Below are 12,989 nucleotides of genomic sequence, written 5' to 3' on the forward strand. Positions count from 1 at the left end.
TAAGTCTTGATTAAGATGTATGGTTCTCCCCCTGTGCGGGGATTTGTCCCGTGAATGGGAATGCCGCATTTGGAAGAGCAGAAGAGCTGAGTCAGGAGTCATTAGCTGCTGTATCTCCAGGAATCTCGTGTGGAGGGATAAAGGAGGGAGCAGTCAGGTCTTTGCTCTGTTCCTAGTGTCCAAATAATGCATTTTTCAAAACGCAGTGGACCAGGCTTTTCTAGGGGAGAGGAGTCAACACTGATCTCATGGGAGGGGAGGTACTCATATGAAATATTTCCATTCATTGTAAGATTTCTCCTCTTGTTGGTCATGGGGGGTTTTGTGCCCCACGGTGTGATCTGTGCCTGGCTTGCTCTCTGGGTCCTGCTTTTTTCCTTTTCATGTAAGTGGGACTGTTGGAGTATTAACTAAAACTGAGTTATTGAAAGCATCCTCATTGTTCTCGTGGTTTGGAAGGCCAATGTCTGTGAAGTTTTATAAAAAACAACTTGTGAACATGTTCTTGAGCCTGTGAGGATTCAGATTGAGGGTACCTCAGTGTCTGGATCCTGCAGGTCACACCCTAAATTCATCAAGGGACTCAGATCCACAAGAGACTGCATCTCTGATAGCTGAGAGGAGCAGGGGGATCCAAGAGCACTTTGGAGACAGGAGGTAAGGATGGCTCCTTGCAGGATGAGGCTGAGCTTGCATGTTCCTCACAAGTAACTGTAAAATAATTGCATGTCAGTGTTATTCCCACTGATCTGAGGATCCAAAACCAAAACCTGTGCTTTAAGGGAGATGAGTTATATACCTGGCTACAAACTTCTTCAAGGGGAAAAATGGAAGACCAGAAAGCAGTGTATGTCGAGGCCAGTGATTTGTCTCAGATGTTGTAAGGCTATTTGCAGTTGGATGGGGCTTTGAGCAACCTGGTCTGTGGGAGGTGTCCCTGCCCAGGGCAGGGGGCTTGGAACTAGATGACCTTTAAGGTCCCTTCTAACTCAAACCATTCTATGATTACAGCAACATGTGTTTGAGATCCAGTCTTTATAAAAACAAACAGTTCCTTCATCATTTTGTTTTTAAAATCAAGTTCCAAATGTCCTCACAGTCATGCTGTTGGGACTGCCAACGTGCTTCATGCTCTGAAGCTTCTCTGTAATTGGGAAATCTGCTAAGTCAGACCTCAACTAAAATCAGCCAATAAATATTACTACTGAAAATGATAACTTCCAAGTGCCTCTAAGCTAGGATGGAGTCAAACCAATGTTCTATCAATAAAGGGGTTTATAAGTACTGTTGATGTGAGCTGGCCAGACTTCTAGCTGTTGCATTTCTTTTTAAATGTGAGAACTACAAAGAGGAAACATCTGGACAATATAAAAAAGAAAAAAAAGTGCTGTTGTATTGAAGCAATTCATTCCAATTCTGTCTAGTAAGTTTCTCTTTTTCCAAGTACAGCACTGAAGACTTCTTGGCTCATCCTTTTGTCTTTGTCTTTTTTCCTTTCTTTTCCCTTGAGCGACCTCTCCTGTTTTCTTTGCATCCCTCTTTCTGGGATGTACTGTACTATACAGAACTCATTTTACTCCCTAATCTCATAGTAGCTTGTGAGGAAGTACAGATAAATCCTTTCCAGACTTGAGCAAGTGCTATTAGGATACTCTTACCAACCCTGAACCAATAATGACAGAGAGATCAGCATACTTTGCTGTAAGCAGGACCAGTAGGACTTGACAGGTGGGTTTTTGTTTGTTTATCATGGGATCTATTAGTTCTTTGTGGGACACCAGCAGTCGTGTACGTTGAGCAGACAAGTAATGTGATTTCTGAGCTGTTCCTCTCTCTGCTCCCTGTTTGCTCAGGTCTAGGAAGGATTATGAAGTCGTGGAGCTGTGCTGCATTCTCTCCTGGGCAGAATTAAAATTAGAAACTAGACTTCAGAGTTTCTGAATGGATTTTTTTTCAAGTGAAGGTTACATTAGTGATTTTCCTGCAGTCTGAGGGTTCTACCTAATTTGTTGAAAATTGAAGCAGTTTGTAGCAGCTCTGATGAAACCCTTTGGGACTTTGGCATCCACCAATATTAAGGTGGAGCAGTGCACGTATAAGTAGAAACCTCTCTATATTAAAGTGGCGTATTGCAGACTTTCAGAGGACATTGCTTCATTTAACACATACTGGGTTTGTGCCTCCTAAATAGCCTATTGTTTAAGAAGAAAAGCTTCAGTCTGTAATATCAGAGGGGGACGCTGGGGCTGTGGCTCGGTGTCACTGTATGATTTCCCACAGCAGCCGCCAGCGCCGGTGCTTGGTGCACATCCCTTGCCCTGGTGTTTGTGGAACTGTGCTGTGAAGCAGGCAGGGAGCTGACCCCGCTTAAAAAAATTATTTAAGCCTCATCAGTTTCTTGAGTACCGGTGAACAGTTTGTATCATGAAACCAGGACCTGGGGCAGAGAGAGGTTAAAACTTACCCAGTGTTCCTTATAGACTGGAAATAGAAACATGTCCCTCTAATTCCAGTACTGTACTCCGGTGCCAGACGATCTTTTTGCAATCTAAACTAGCATCTAGTTTTCGCTATTGCTGCCTATTATGTGCCCTGGTATAGTGTCTCTATTCTTTGCGCTACCCACTGCATCTTGTTTTTTTGCCATACCAATTAAGCAAGTCTAAATTGGTGTCCTGCGCATTCTCTTCCATCTCTCCCCACTTCTGGCATTGCTTTCCGATCCCCTGCACTGTGTGCTGGCACAGGCTTTGCTCCTTCTTGCAGTGAGGTGGTTCAGAAAGTTGACCTGGCAGAAAGCTCAGAGTCTTCCTCCCTTGCAGTGAGAGGGAGGAATATATATATGTATAATTTAGTTAGTTGGTTGTTTTTTTTTTTTAATGGTGGTTTAGCTCTCAGCACTAGCCGATGCTGGGTAAAACATGACGGATGTAGGCTTCTACCTCTGGCATGATTCTCCACTTGATCCATGATCAGGGCTTCTGTGCAATAAAATAAATAAAGAGAAGGTATTTGATGCTCCCTCTTTATGCTTTTTTTTGGCTCTTAGAAATAAAAATGAAATATTATAACACTCCCTTTCCTATGTTTAGCATGTCCGCTGACTTGCCATTTTGGAAGTAGAACCATTTCTATTTTTAGAGCTGAGCTTCCTGTTTGAGCTCTCTTTAACTTTGTCCTTTGCCTAACACAGTCAAACTCTTTAAAAAAATCTTAGTTAAACTGGAACAGTTTTGCTAAAAACAGTCTTGTTCATGTCCGGATATAAACAGCAGTAAATATGCTTTGAATGAATGTTATAATAAAAGTTAAATCTCTCAAAAGAATCTATTTCCATGACGTCAAAACATGAAAGTGAAATTGAACTGATGCGTTGATGTGGTCACGGTCATCTCAAAGCCTCTGCCTACAAGTGCATTTAAAAATGAGTTGTCCACATGGGATAATTAACCAGAACAGCTATTTTAGAATAACTCCCCATAGTCACACTGTTCTTCTGAAATAAGCATCCTCTGCTTTAGCTCATCCAAACGAGAAAAAAGCTGTCTTATTCTGGAGGGATAGCACCCAAAATCCTCAATATTTCATGGTACTTGTTATGGTTTAGTTTCATAATTTACCTTAGTCCAAAATGACCTTCAAGTGTAGCTATGCCTTTACTTAAAAATATATATTAATATCGCCATGTTCTGGAGGTCCGATGCAATCACAGCTATATACATCTTAAGATGTCCTCATTTAAAGTATGGCTACTAGATGTGTAGTGGTGTTGCCAGCCCATTGATGTGACACCTTTAAATACCAATCTAGACCAAAGGAGAGCTGCAGGACTGCTGATATAATGCATATGTTAATTGGTAACATGAATGGTAGCTGAAGGTCGTCTTCCATTTTCTAATTGCCAACTATCAGGAAATCAAGGCTATAATGTTTCTCCTTATGGGCTGATGATGAGATTTCAGGAGGCAGAGCAGGCGATCTAAGGGAAGAGGCAGTCTTTCCCTCCCGGTTCTGACTGTTCCACTCCTACTTGTGCCATGCTGGCTCTTGCTCCTGTGGTCCTTCTCCTGGTCCAGCTTTGGTGCATGGCTAACCCCTCAGTGAGCGGACCCAGTTCACACTATCAGCAGAAAACTAGAAAATCAGACAAAGGAAAATATTTTCCTGATATCTTAGTCATCTGTTGCTTGCCCCAAAGTTGGAGAAGTGCCAGGGTCAAAGTGAGAGAAGGTCAGGGTTGCACAGCCAGGACAGGGGAGGTGAGACCTTCAAGGAGCAGGGAGCTTTTGAATCATCTCAGCCATCTCCCAAAACCTCTCCTTGATGACGAGGTGTGCTCCATCCCTCCGAGCTGGGTGCTGAGTTGCAAGCTGGGCTTTAGCACCTGTTGCCAGGTGCCCCGGGCACAGCTATGCTCTTCTTCCCACCATTAATGTTGCCGTGGAGCACATCACAACACATTATAGCTCGGAATTTACCATGTAAATAAGGCCATAAAAACCTACATTGCCCTTTCCTTGTTGGGGTGTGGTTCTGTGTCAGAGGCAGCTTCCCCTAAATATAAAAGGAGAATAGATCACACTGATCCAATCAACGCTTCTTTGTACTTGTCCTTAGGAAAATAAAGAACTCTGCTATTGCCAGATTAACATGTCACTTAACGAAATAATTTAATTTCTGTAGGACTCTCAGTATGCAAAGATGCTCTTGATAGTGTAGAATATGTTACAAAATGCTATTAACATGAAATTATTTTTATAACATTTTTCCTGTATTTTATCTGTTACTGTTAAATATGTTTTATGTTCAGACATTTTAGGTCATGATCAATGGTCTTAAAATAGATTTGATAGAAAAATAAAAGATAAGATTTTGAACAAAATTATATCCCATCCCACTTTCCTGAAAACGTGTATTATTTTCCTTTCTGTAGTTGTTCTTTGTGTGCTAGCTCTGTCTTTTCAGCTACCTGGAGTATGTTTATACTATAGGTTAATGCATTTGGATACTGTATAAAAAATAAAAGTAAAATGTTTCTTTGCATATGGATTTTTTTTTTCCATGTGGTTTTTCACTGGCTGAAGTTTCAAAGAATTGCTGAGAATTAGTTTATGTTTTGGGTAGATGTAAGGATACTAATTGATTCTATATAATGCCATTAAAACACACTATTTGCCCTGAGCCTCTTTCTTTAGTCTTGCTCTGTAGCATTAAGGCTTAAGAGTTTTTGCTGCCTTAAGCTCTTCCTGTGGCCATGCTCTAAATACCTTAGCTTTTGTTGCATGAAAAAAAGCCTAATAACATGGGTTATTGCAATTTGGCAGTTTTATACCAAATGATAAAGCTGCAGACACGGAAGAGGGGAAGGAGGGGGAAGGTGTGCGTCAGGTACACCTAGCTTTACATGTCCCTAAGGAGGAAACAATTTATCCCCACAGAAAAGGCTCCTGCTTTGCAGTCAGCGTGGCCTGAGCTGGGGGGCAGATACCTGGGCGAGGGGGTGTATAGGGAAAGGCAGAGCACAGCAAAGGGGGAGCTGCATGGCTTGGGTATCCTTGTTTGATGGTGGAAAATGTGCTGGGGAAAATGCTGGGTGAGAAAACCAACTGGGAGGCATGTGGGAGAGATGTGTGCAAGTGTCCGAGCTGGACTCTGATTTCCCTTTGTTCTTCTGTGCCCTCTGCTGGATCTGGGAGTGATGGTATCGGTACACATCTCTCTTTAGTTAAGTTGTTCTTACCCTGGGTCTGAAACGCAGCGAATGTCACGAATAGCTCCACTCGAGCAAGGACTTTGTGCTCTGGTTTGCATCCCTCCCAGTTAGTATGGGGTATCGTAATAGTCTCCTGTGGGTAGCAGAAGAATACGTGCTTTCCATCTCCAGGAGCTCTGGGGGGATTAACCGGGATGCAAGTCAAAGCCTCGGTCTTTAGGTACAATTAACCCACTAGTGAAGCTAGCAGATTTCCTAAGGCTCTGCCAAAAATCCTGCTTTACAAACCAAGGATTTTTTTCCCTGTAAGAAGCATAAAGATTAGGCAAGACCAGCAGGCTTTTCCCTCCGCATTTGAGGTTGGTTTCTGGTTGTAGACACCATACTGCACTGTGGGCACAGATCCTCAGTCGCAAAGGGTTAAAATAATTCCCCAAGCTAGCTTTATCCTCTTAATGGACAGGCTTGATAATCATTCTTACAGAATCCTCCTCTGCAGTGGTGCCCTAGGGAAGAAACAGCAGCTTAGAAAACATTGGTGTAATTTTCACCTCTGATTCACACCTCCTGTGCATTTCTTGTGTTCTACTGCGTGGTTCATGTTTGCTTTGCTTATGGACCATCTCTTGCTTCCACTGCTCCTAATATCAATGCTAAATCCACGTCAGGGGAAAGGATGGGCTATTTTGAAGGCTGGAGTCTGGTGGCCCGGATGATGCAAGTCCGAAGCTGTTTCAGGGGAAGGCAGTGCTTCACCTTTTTAGATATGGGAAATGGTAATTGTTGGACCCCAGAGGAGATTATTATACTCCCAGAATTTCCCATTCACTGTTCCCTCTTTGGCAAATCGTAGAATATTCTCTATGTGAAGCAAAGCGTGGGTGCAAATTCTGCAGGGAAGATCGAGGAGAGCTTTGCTGAATGACTTCGGAGCTGGAGCCTGTCACTCCTGCAGTCTCTCTCTGGGGTGGACTTGGTAAAGCTGTGATTTGTGAGAGTGTTTGCTGATGCAGGGAAGATGCCTGTGTAACTTGCATTCATGAAGTGCAGTTCTCTTTCTGACTAGAGGACAATGTTTGCCTCCCTGTTGCTTTCAAAATATTTTTGCCAAGAAGCCCAGAACAGAGAGGAGCAAATCTCCGAACCAAACCAACTTGTACAGGGTGGGCAGTGCAAGGCAGGGGCTTTGCACAAGTCATTTTTCCTCCAGGTGTTAATTTTGATGTACAAAAAATAATGATATTGCAGCATATAGCAGTGTTACAGGATTTTATCTGTTAAAACCTTTACAGCATCTTGGTCACTAGGCCTCCAAATAAAGGGAACAGATATTATATATGCTATTCCCCCCCTTAATTTTACTGTGGATTTTAGTAATGTGTGGGCTGGAGTAACTTGAGTTTTTTTTTTTTTTAAGGTTTCAAATGAAGCATAGTTCTAAAGTAGCTCTTCCTGATTAATTTGATTTTCCAGCTTACCTCTCTGCAACTGATTCTTCCCTCTCCTTCTTGCTTTTTTCTGTTTCTCTTGTCAAAGATGGCGCTAGCTTGTTTCTTAGTTACTGTCTTTGTGATCCTTTGGGGATTCACTTGTGCTTGATGAGTAAGCAGCAGTAGAGGAGGAAGACGTTTCTTCTTTAGGCTGTAAAATCCCCTCCAGTGAACCCTAGCATCACCACTTTGCCTCTGAGTCACATCTGCTGCGGGAGAGGAAACAACGCCTCTTAATCCTGCACTGTTCAGGCGTTCTTCAGTGAAGAGTTATATTGGAAAAAAATCCCGGGAAGCCAAGGATGAGGTGGTGCATGGTGCACTGAATCTTCCCGTGTCAGCTGTAAGAGATGCTCTTTGCCAGCTAGGGATCCAGGTATACGCAGTGAGTGATGAGCTGAAAGCGAGGAACGTGGCCTGTGTGAGGGCAAGAGGCTGCCAGGGTCGCTGGGGTCCTGCTGGGACTCGCTGGGCTGCATCAGGCTTCATTGAGTGGGGTCCCTTCCTGGAGGACAGGGTGAGAGCATAGCAAGGGGATATCTAGGAAATGGATAACAGAAATGGTACATCAAGTGAAATGCATATCGGAAATGTTCAGAAATCCAGCCTGACCTGAGATCTCTCAGCCTGCCACCGCTTTTTGGAGCCTCTGTATGCTTCTTCCCCTTGTTCTTTACCTGTATCCCGTTCTGGATGATATTTTTTAACCTTCTCCTAGGGGCAGAAAATAGAAGAAAGCGCTGAGTCTTTTCAGGAAAGAAGAGATGAAGTTGGCAGTAAGCCAGAACCACTAGGAAGTGGGCAGCGAGCACAAGGCTGTTAACCTGTAATTACATGTCTCAAATTTTGCGAGCGGTACTCCAGGAATCATTATGTATTGGCTTGTTTGATAGTACTGTGGTTTAAGAGAAAAACATCCCCTCAAATTACTTTTTAATTTGCAAGTCAAGAGACTATCAGTTCAAATCTTAGCTCTTCTGCCCGTAATTGATAATCATATACATTTAACAAACCTGCTATTGAACTGGGCCTCATATTTTTGATTCATCAGGTAACTGCTGATTTTTTTTTTTTTTTTTTTTTTTTCAGAAAGGATAATTGAGAGGCCGTACAAGAGCAAAGCTGAGGTCAAACCTAGACTATAATATGGCAGATCCCAGACTCTGTCATGCAGTCCTTCAAATATAATTTTTTGGTATCTGTGTACTTAACCCCTCTGAGCTGTAGCCACTGCTTTAATCCCCAGGCGCTGGAAGTCAGAAATCAGGCGGCCTTTTATTCAGGGGCTGTTTAACAGGACTTCACCCCAGTTGCTAACCTCTTGAGTTGAAAAGAGACTTTTCCCCCTAGACAGTAAAGCTAACAGTTAAAAAAACTACAACAAAACACCCCAACTCAAAACTAGATTTTATGTATTTTGTTTCAAACATGCAAATACCAAATTTAAGGATTCTTGTGCTTTCACACACAAAACTAAACTTCCTCCCCATCCTGCCTCAAGGTGGCAACACAACGTACAATCCCCAGCTCAGACGAAGGATGAAATCCCGTTCACTGGCCCTGTAGTGGAGAGTTTGACTGACGGGCCAGTGGGACTATTCCAGATTTACACTGTATAAATTTTTCTTTTTGATTACAAAGCTTTATGGTCTTGAGTTCCTTTCCAGAATCATTATCGCATCTGTCACTGTCATTGCTATCAGCGGCTAAGGATGTTTCTAATGGAGTGATGCAATCCAAACTATCATTCTTGCTGAAATACTGCTCCCAAGCACACAATAGGCCAGGTGCTGTAATTATTAATAATTCCCTCTGATGGCATATATTGGCCGTCCATTTTGTTTTGATGCAATTTATTTTGAGTTATTTCTTCGGCAGCGAAAATGGGTTTGGAGTGATTTTTTGGAAGCATTGTGAGTTTGTTTGCTGGAATCCTTCTCTCCTGGAAATGAGGCATGTCTCTCATGGGTTCCCGTTCGCTCACACACAAATGAACTGCTAATTAGGATGATGAAATTGCTGGGAGAGGTGAAACCTTCCAGTTGGCCAAAGAGAAGATTGTGGATTAATCTGTGTAAAGCCGAAGGCTCGACTAAAACTGCTGTTCAACATTCTGGTGCTAATGAGACTTGTATGTCTGCCACTCGAGAAGCTGAAAGTATGTCCTGTAGTTTTTGTCAAGACATCCAAAGTGGGGGCTCACTCTTGTACAGCATTTAGTGCTTTTATCTCCACTGAGGATGACTGGAATTGAGAATGCTCAGCAATCTGTATAAGGTGTTCAGTGGTTTATAGCATCCGGTAATGCAAGGCAGTTTGCTCTTTACAGATAATTTTTGTACATGAGCAAAAGCATCTTGAGAGGCATATGGATGTTTAGAAAATCGCAGAGTATGATTTGGAGAGCTATTTGTCTTGCATGCCCCCTGCTACCATATTACGTTGCTTCTTCATAGTTTTTATTGTACTTCTGCTCATGTCAATTCATGTAAAGGAGGAAACTCTCCATCTCTGAAGCAGAGAGACGCCAAGTGACTTGTTGAGTGTCACACTGGGCACAAAGTCCACTGCCAAGATAGTTCCCTGCTCACTGTTGAAGCTGCTTAGGACCCATGGAGGGACTGATGCTCGTCTGTCATCCTCTAACAACAGTTTCCCTGCAGTCATTGAGAATTTATACATATTTATATATAAAATAATATGTATATCATTTATATATATATATAAAAAAATAAAGCAAAGGTAAATGTTTTGAGAGTGTCTCTGTGTGTTTGCAGGAAGCCGACGGATAGTGGACGTGATGGATGTGAACACGCAGAAAGGCGTTGAAATGAGCATGTCTCAATTTGTGAGATACTATGAGACACCAGAGGCCCAGCGTGAAAAACTCTACAATGTCATCAGCCTGGAGTTCAGTCACACTAAGCTGGAGAACATTGTCAAGCGTCCCAATGTGGTAAGGGATCCTAAGGTGATGGTGTTTATTTTCAGCTTCTTCCCAGTCACCAGTTGCTTTGTAAGAAATAAAACATGGAGTTTAAACAAAGTGATCCGAAGCACCTGCAACTCCTGTCTTTTTAGTGTTAGGATCTCATTTTTACCTGGGTAGATGTCTGGTAGCTCATTTTTACCTAGGTGGAAAGTTCCTTGACAGTGGAACTTAATTTATAGGAATTAGGTACCAGATGAGCTCTTAATCATGCAATTTGCATAGATACCCAATTCCTCTCAAGTTATTTAGGGGAAATTCCATCCAAATTTAAATACCTGTCTATTGTTTTGCCTCCTCTAAGGAGGAGGAAATTTAAAGCTATTATCAGGATGTGGGAATTATTTCAGAATCAGGGCAGTAACCATCAATTTTGTTTTCATATACAACTGTGATATTCACGGAATTAATACGATTCTACTGGCTGCATTATTTCCCTTTGCCTCTCTTCAAAGAGTGTGTTATCAACAGTACCTGGTGCCGATGGAGAAATAGATATGGGTCAGCCCCAATCTGCAAGAATTTCATGTGCTAATTGCCCTATTACGAAAATCCTCTGGGGATACAAACAGTTGAGTTGACTCACAGGAATAACGCTCTTGGGTGGGCCAAGAGCAGACAAGAGGCTAAGTGGGGTGCTAACCATGACTTATCTGTTCTTGTTGCACACAGTCACCAAGGCCTAGGATAAGTCTTGCAGTCCTTAATGACCCATAAATGGAGGTTCATTCATTCATTCATAAATGGAGGATGATTCTTTGAGCTGGGTCGCGGTGTACAGCCACACTGTGGCCAAACGCAGCACTACAGCCTGCCTTGTTGGACTTCCCAAGCCGACTGGTGTTTTCCATTGTTTTGAAAGCTGGCGCATGTGATCCGCTTGCATAACCAGAAGGGAGTGTTCTGGATAGCTAGCACAGGCTCCATCATAAGACAGACCGAAAAATGAGTCACAGGCTTGTCCTTGCTGTGGTTGTGATGGACAGATTGCAGTTTGTGCTCTGGCACCCAGCGCAAGAGCTGTGTTTCAACGTCCCTGAACAATCTTCAGTTTCCATCTCCTCCTCACCTTGCTGGCAGTATGTTTCCAATTGCTCAGTTGTCGCTGCTTTCTCCTGCCTACACTTCCTAAAAGTTTGGCTTTTGGACAAGAACTTTGGTCAATTTATACTCAAGTAGAACAATGAAGGAAATGCACAGTAGGCGATAACGTAATTACTCAAATCAGAATTTGTCCAGAACAATGGTGTTAATGTTCCTTGAAATGTAAGTTATTGGAATAGTATAATCTCTTTTATGTTTGTATTTTAATGTTCATAAATACAATTTCTAGGCTATCAGCTACAAAAATGCATTTGAAGACAGACAGCAGGTGATGCTGCAAGAGAAGGTGCTCACAGGTGCCCATAGGTCAGAATTTGCACCCAGTTAAACTGACTGCAAAACTCTCCTTGCTCTGGTTGCAAAGGGCTGAGTTGTGGTGACGAAGTGCTGCACCTTAGAAGTCGGGTCCATAGGACTTTTGCTGAACAGCAGCTTCTTGCTGTCTGTGAGCATCTACTGGTCTGCTGCTGTCATTGTTAGGGTTTTAACCATCAGGAGTGTATCCTACCATGTGTTCAGTGATTAACAGTTGATTTTGGTGGGACTTTCAGGTGGACTTGGTTGACTGGGTGGATAATATGTGGCCCCAGCATTTGAAGGAGAGACAGACGGATGCTACCAATGCTATTTCAGAGATGAAATACCCTAAAGTGAAAAAGTAAGTTTGTTCAAGTCTTTACAAAACTTTAAAAAGCTCCACTCCTCCTTAATTAACTCCTTTTGAACTCTAAAGCTGGTAGGAAAGGAAATAATGATTTATTTATTTTTCATTGAGCCGGAAGTGGGGGGGGGTGGCTGACCTGCTTGAGCTGTGCAATACCTACCAGCTTTTAAGGAGAACAATTTTGTATTTGAGAACTTTATGGATACTTCATGTTCTTAAAGCCTGTAGTTATAGTCTTTAAGAGAGGAATAGTCTGTTCTAAATACTAATATTTAGAAGTTCTCAACACATTTTATTCTAAATATTTTAAATTGAGAAATAATCTACAGGTTGCTGAATACAATCTTTAATTAAATCAATTTGAAAAGTGCATTTTTAATTTTCAGTTTGGATCAACTCTGTTTTGAAAATGGCAGACTGACCTTAAATAATAAATTCTCCAAAAGTGCTGCCCAAAGAAATCACTTCCCAGGATGCAGATATGTGATACAGTTCACACAGTATCGTCAAGGTACCTCTGTAGGCTGGGTTCAGATCCTTCCCAGGTTCTAAACTACTAATGGCTGTAAAGTTATTAGATGAGAGATGTTTTGATTCTATGATGTCGCTGCTCGTGGCAGGGGAGTTTGGACTAGATGACCTTTAAAGGTCCCTTCCAACCCAACTGTTCTATGATTCTGTTTTGTGAAATTAACTTGAAGTCCATTTTTAATAGCTGTGTGTCTCCCCAAAAACTCTGTCACTGTCCTTCATGCCAGATCATTTTTGTGTTGACTTTTTCAACTTTCAAGATCAAATATTGTACTAACTATATAGGCTGTGTTTCCTGTTTCAGAGAACGCACTCAGGGCAGGTTTGTCCTGCTTGTGCCAGTCTCGGTCTAGTTTTTGGGCAGGTTGTGATAGTATAACATCAGCTCACTCTTTCTTCTGTTTGAATATCTTCCTTCAAGCTTTTTTTATGTGATGTTTGGAAAAGGAAACTAATTGTGCACTGTAAGTTTCATAGGAATTGGTACAAGTGAAATAG

General features: G+C 42.1%; 1 protein-coding gene across 7 annotated transcripts in view; it reads left to right on the forward strand.

The window, feature by feature from the left end:
- KDM2B (lysine demethylase 2B) overlaps positions 1–12,989 on the forward strand; it is a 125,444-nt gene that overhangs the window by 25,267 nt on the left and 87,188 nt on the right. For all 7 annotated transcript variants that reach the window (XM_063351383.1, XM_063351381.1, XM_063351386.1 and 4 more), the window contains 2 exons: positions 9,981–10,159; positions 11,848–11,954. In XM_063351383.1, the coding sequence (XP_063207453.1) occupies positions 9,981–10,159; positions 11,848–11,954 (286 nt within the window). The remainder of the gene's footprint in view (positions 1–9,980; positions 10,160–11,847; positions 11,955–12,989) is intronic.

Source organism: Chroicocephalus ridibundus, chromosome 13, assembly GCF_963924245.1.
Source record: "Chroicocephalus ridibundus chromosome 13, bChrRid1.1, whole genome shotgun sequence".
In the NCBI taxonomy this organism is placed as follows: Eukaryota; Metazoa; Chordata; class Aves; order Charadriiformes; family Laridae; genus Chroicocephalus; species Chroicocephalus ridibundus.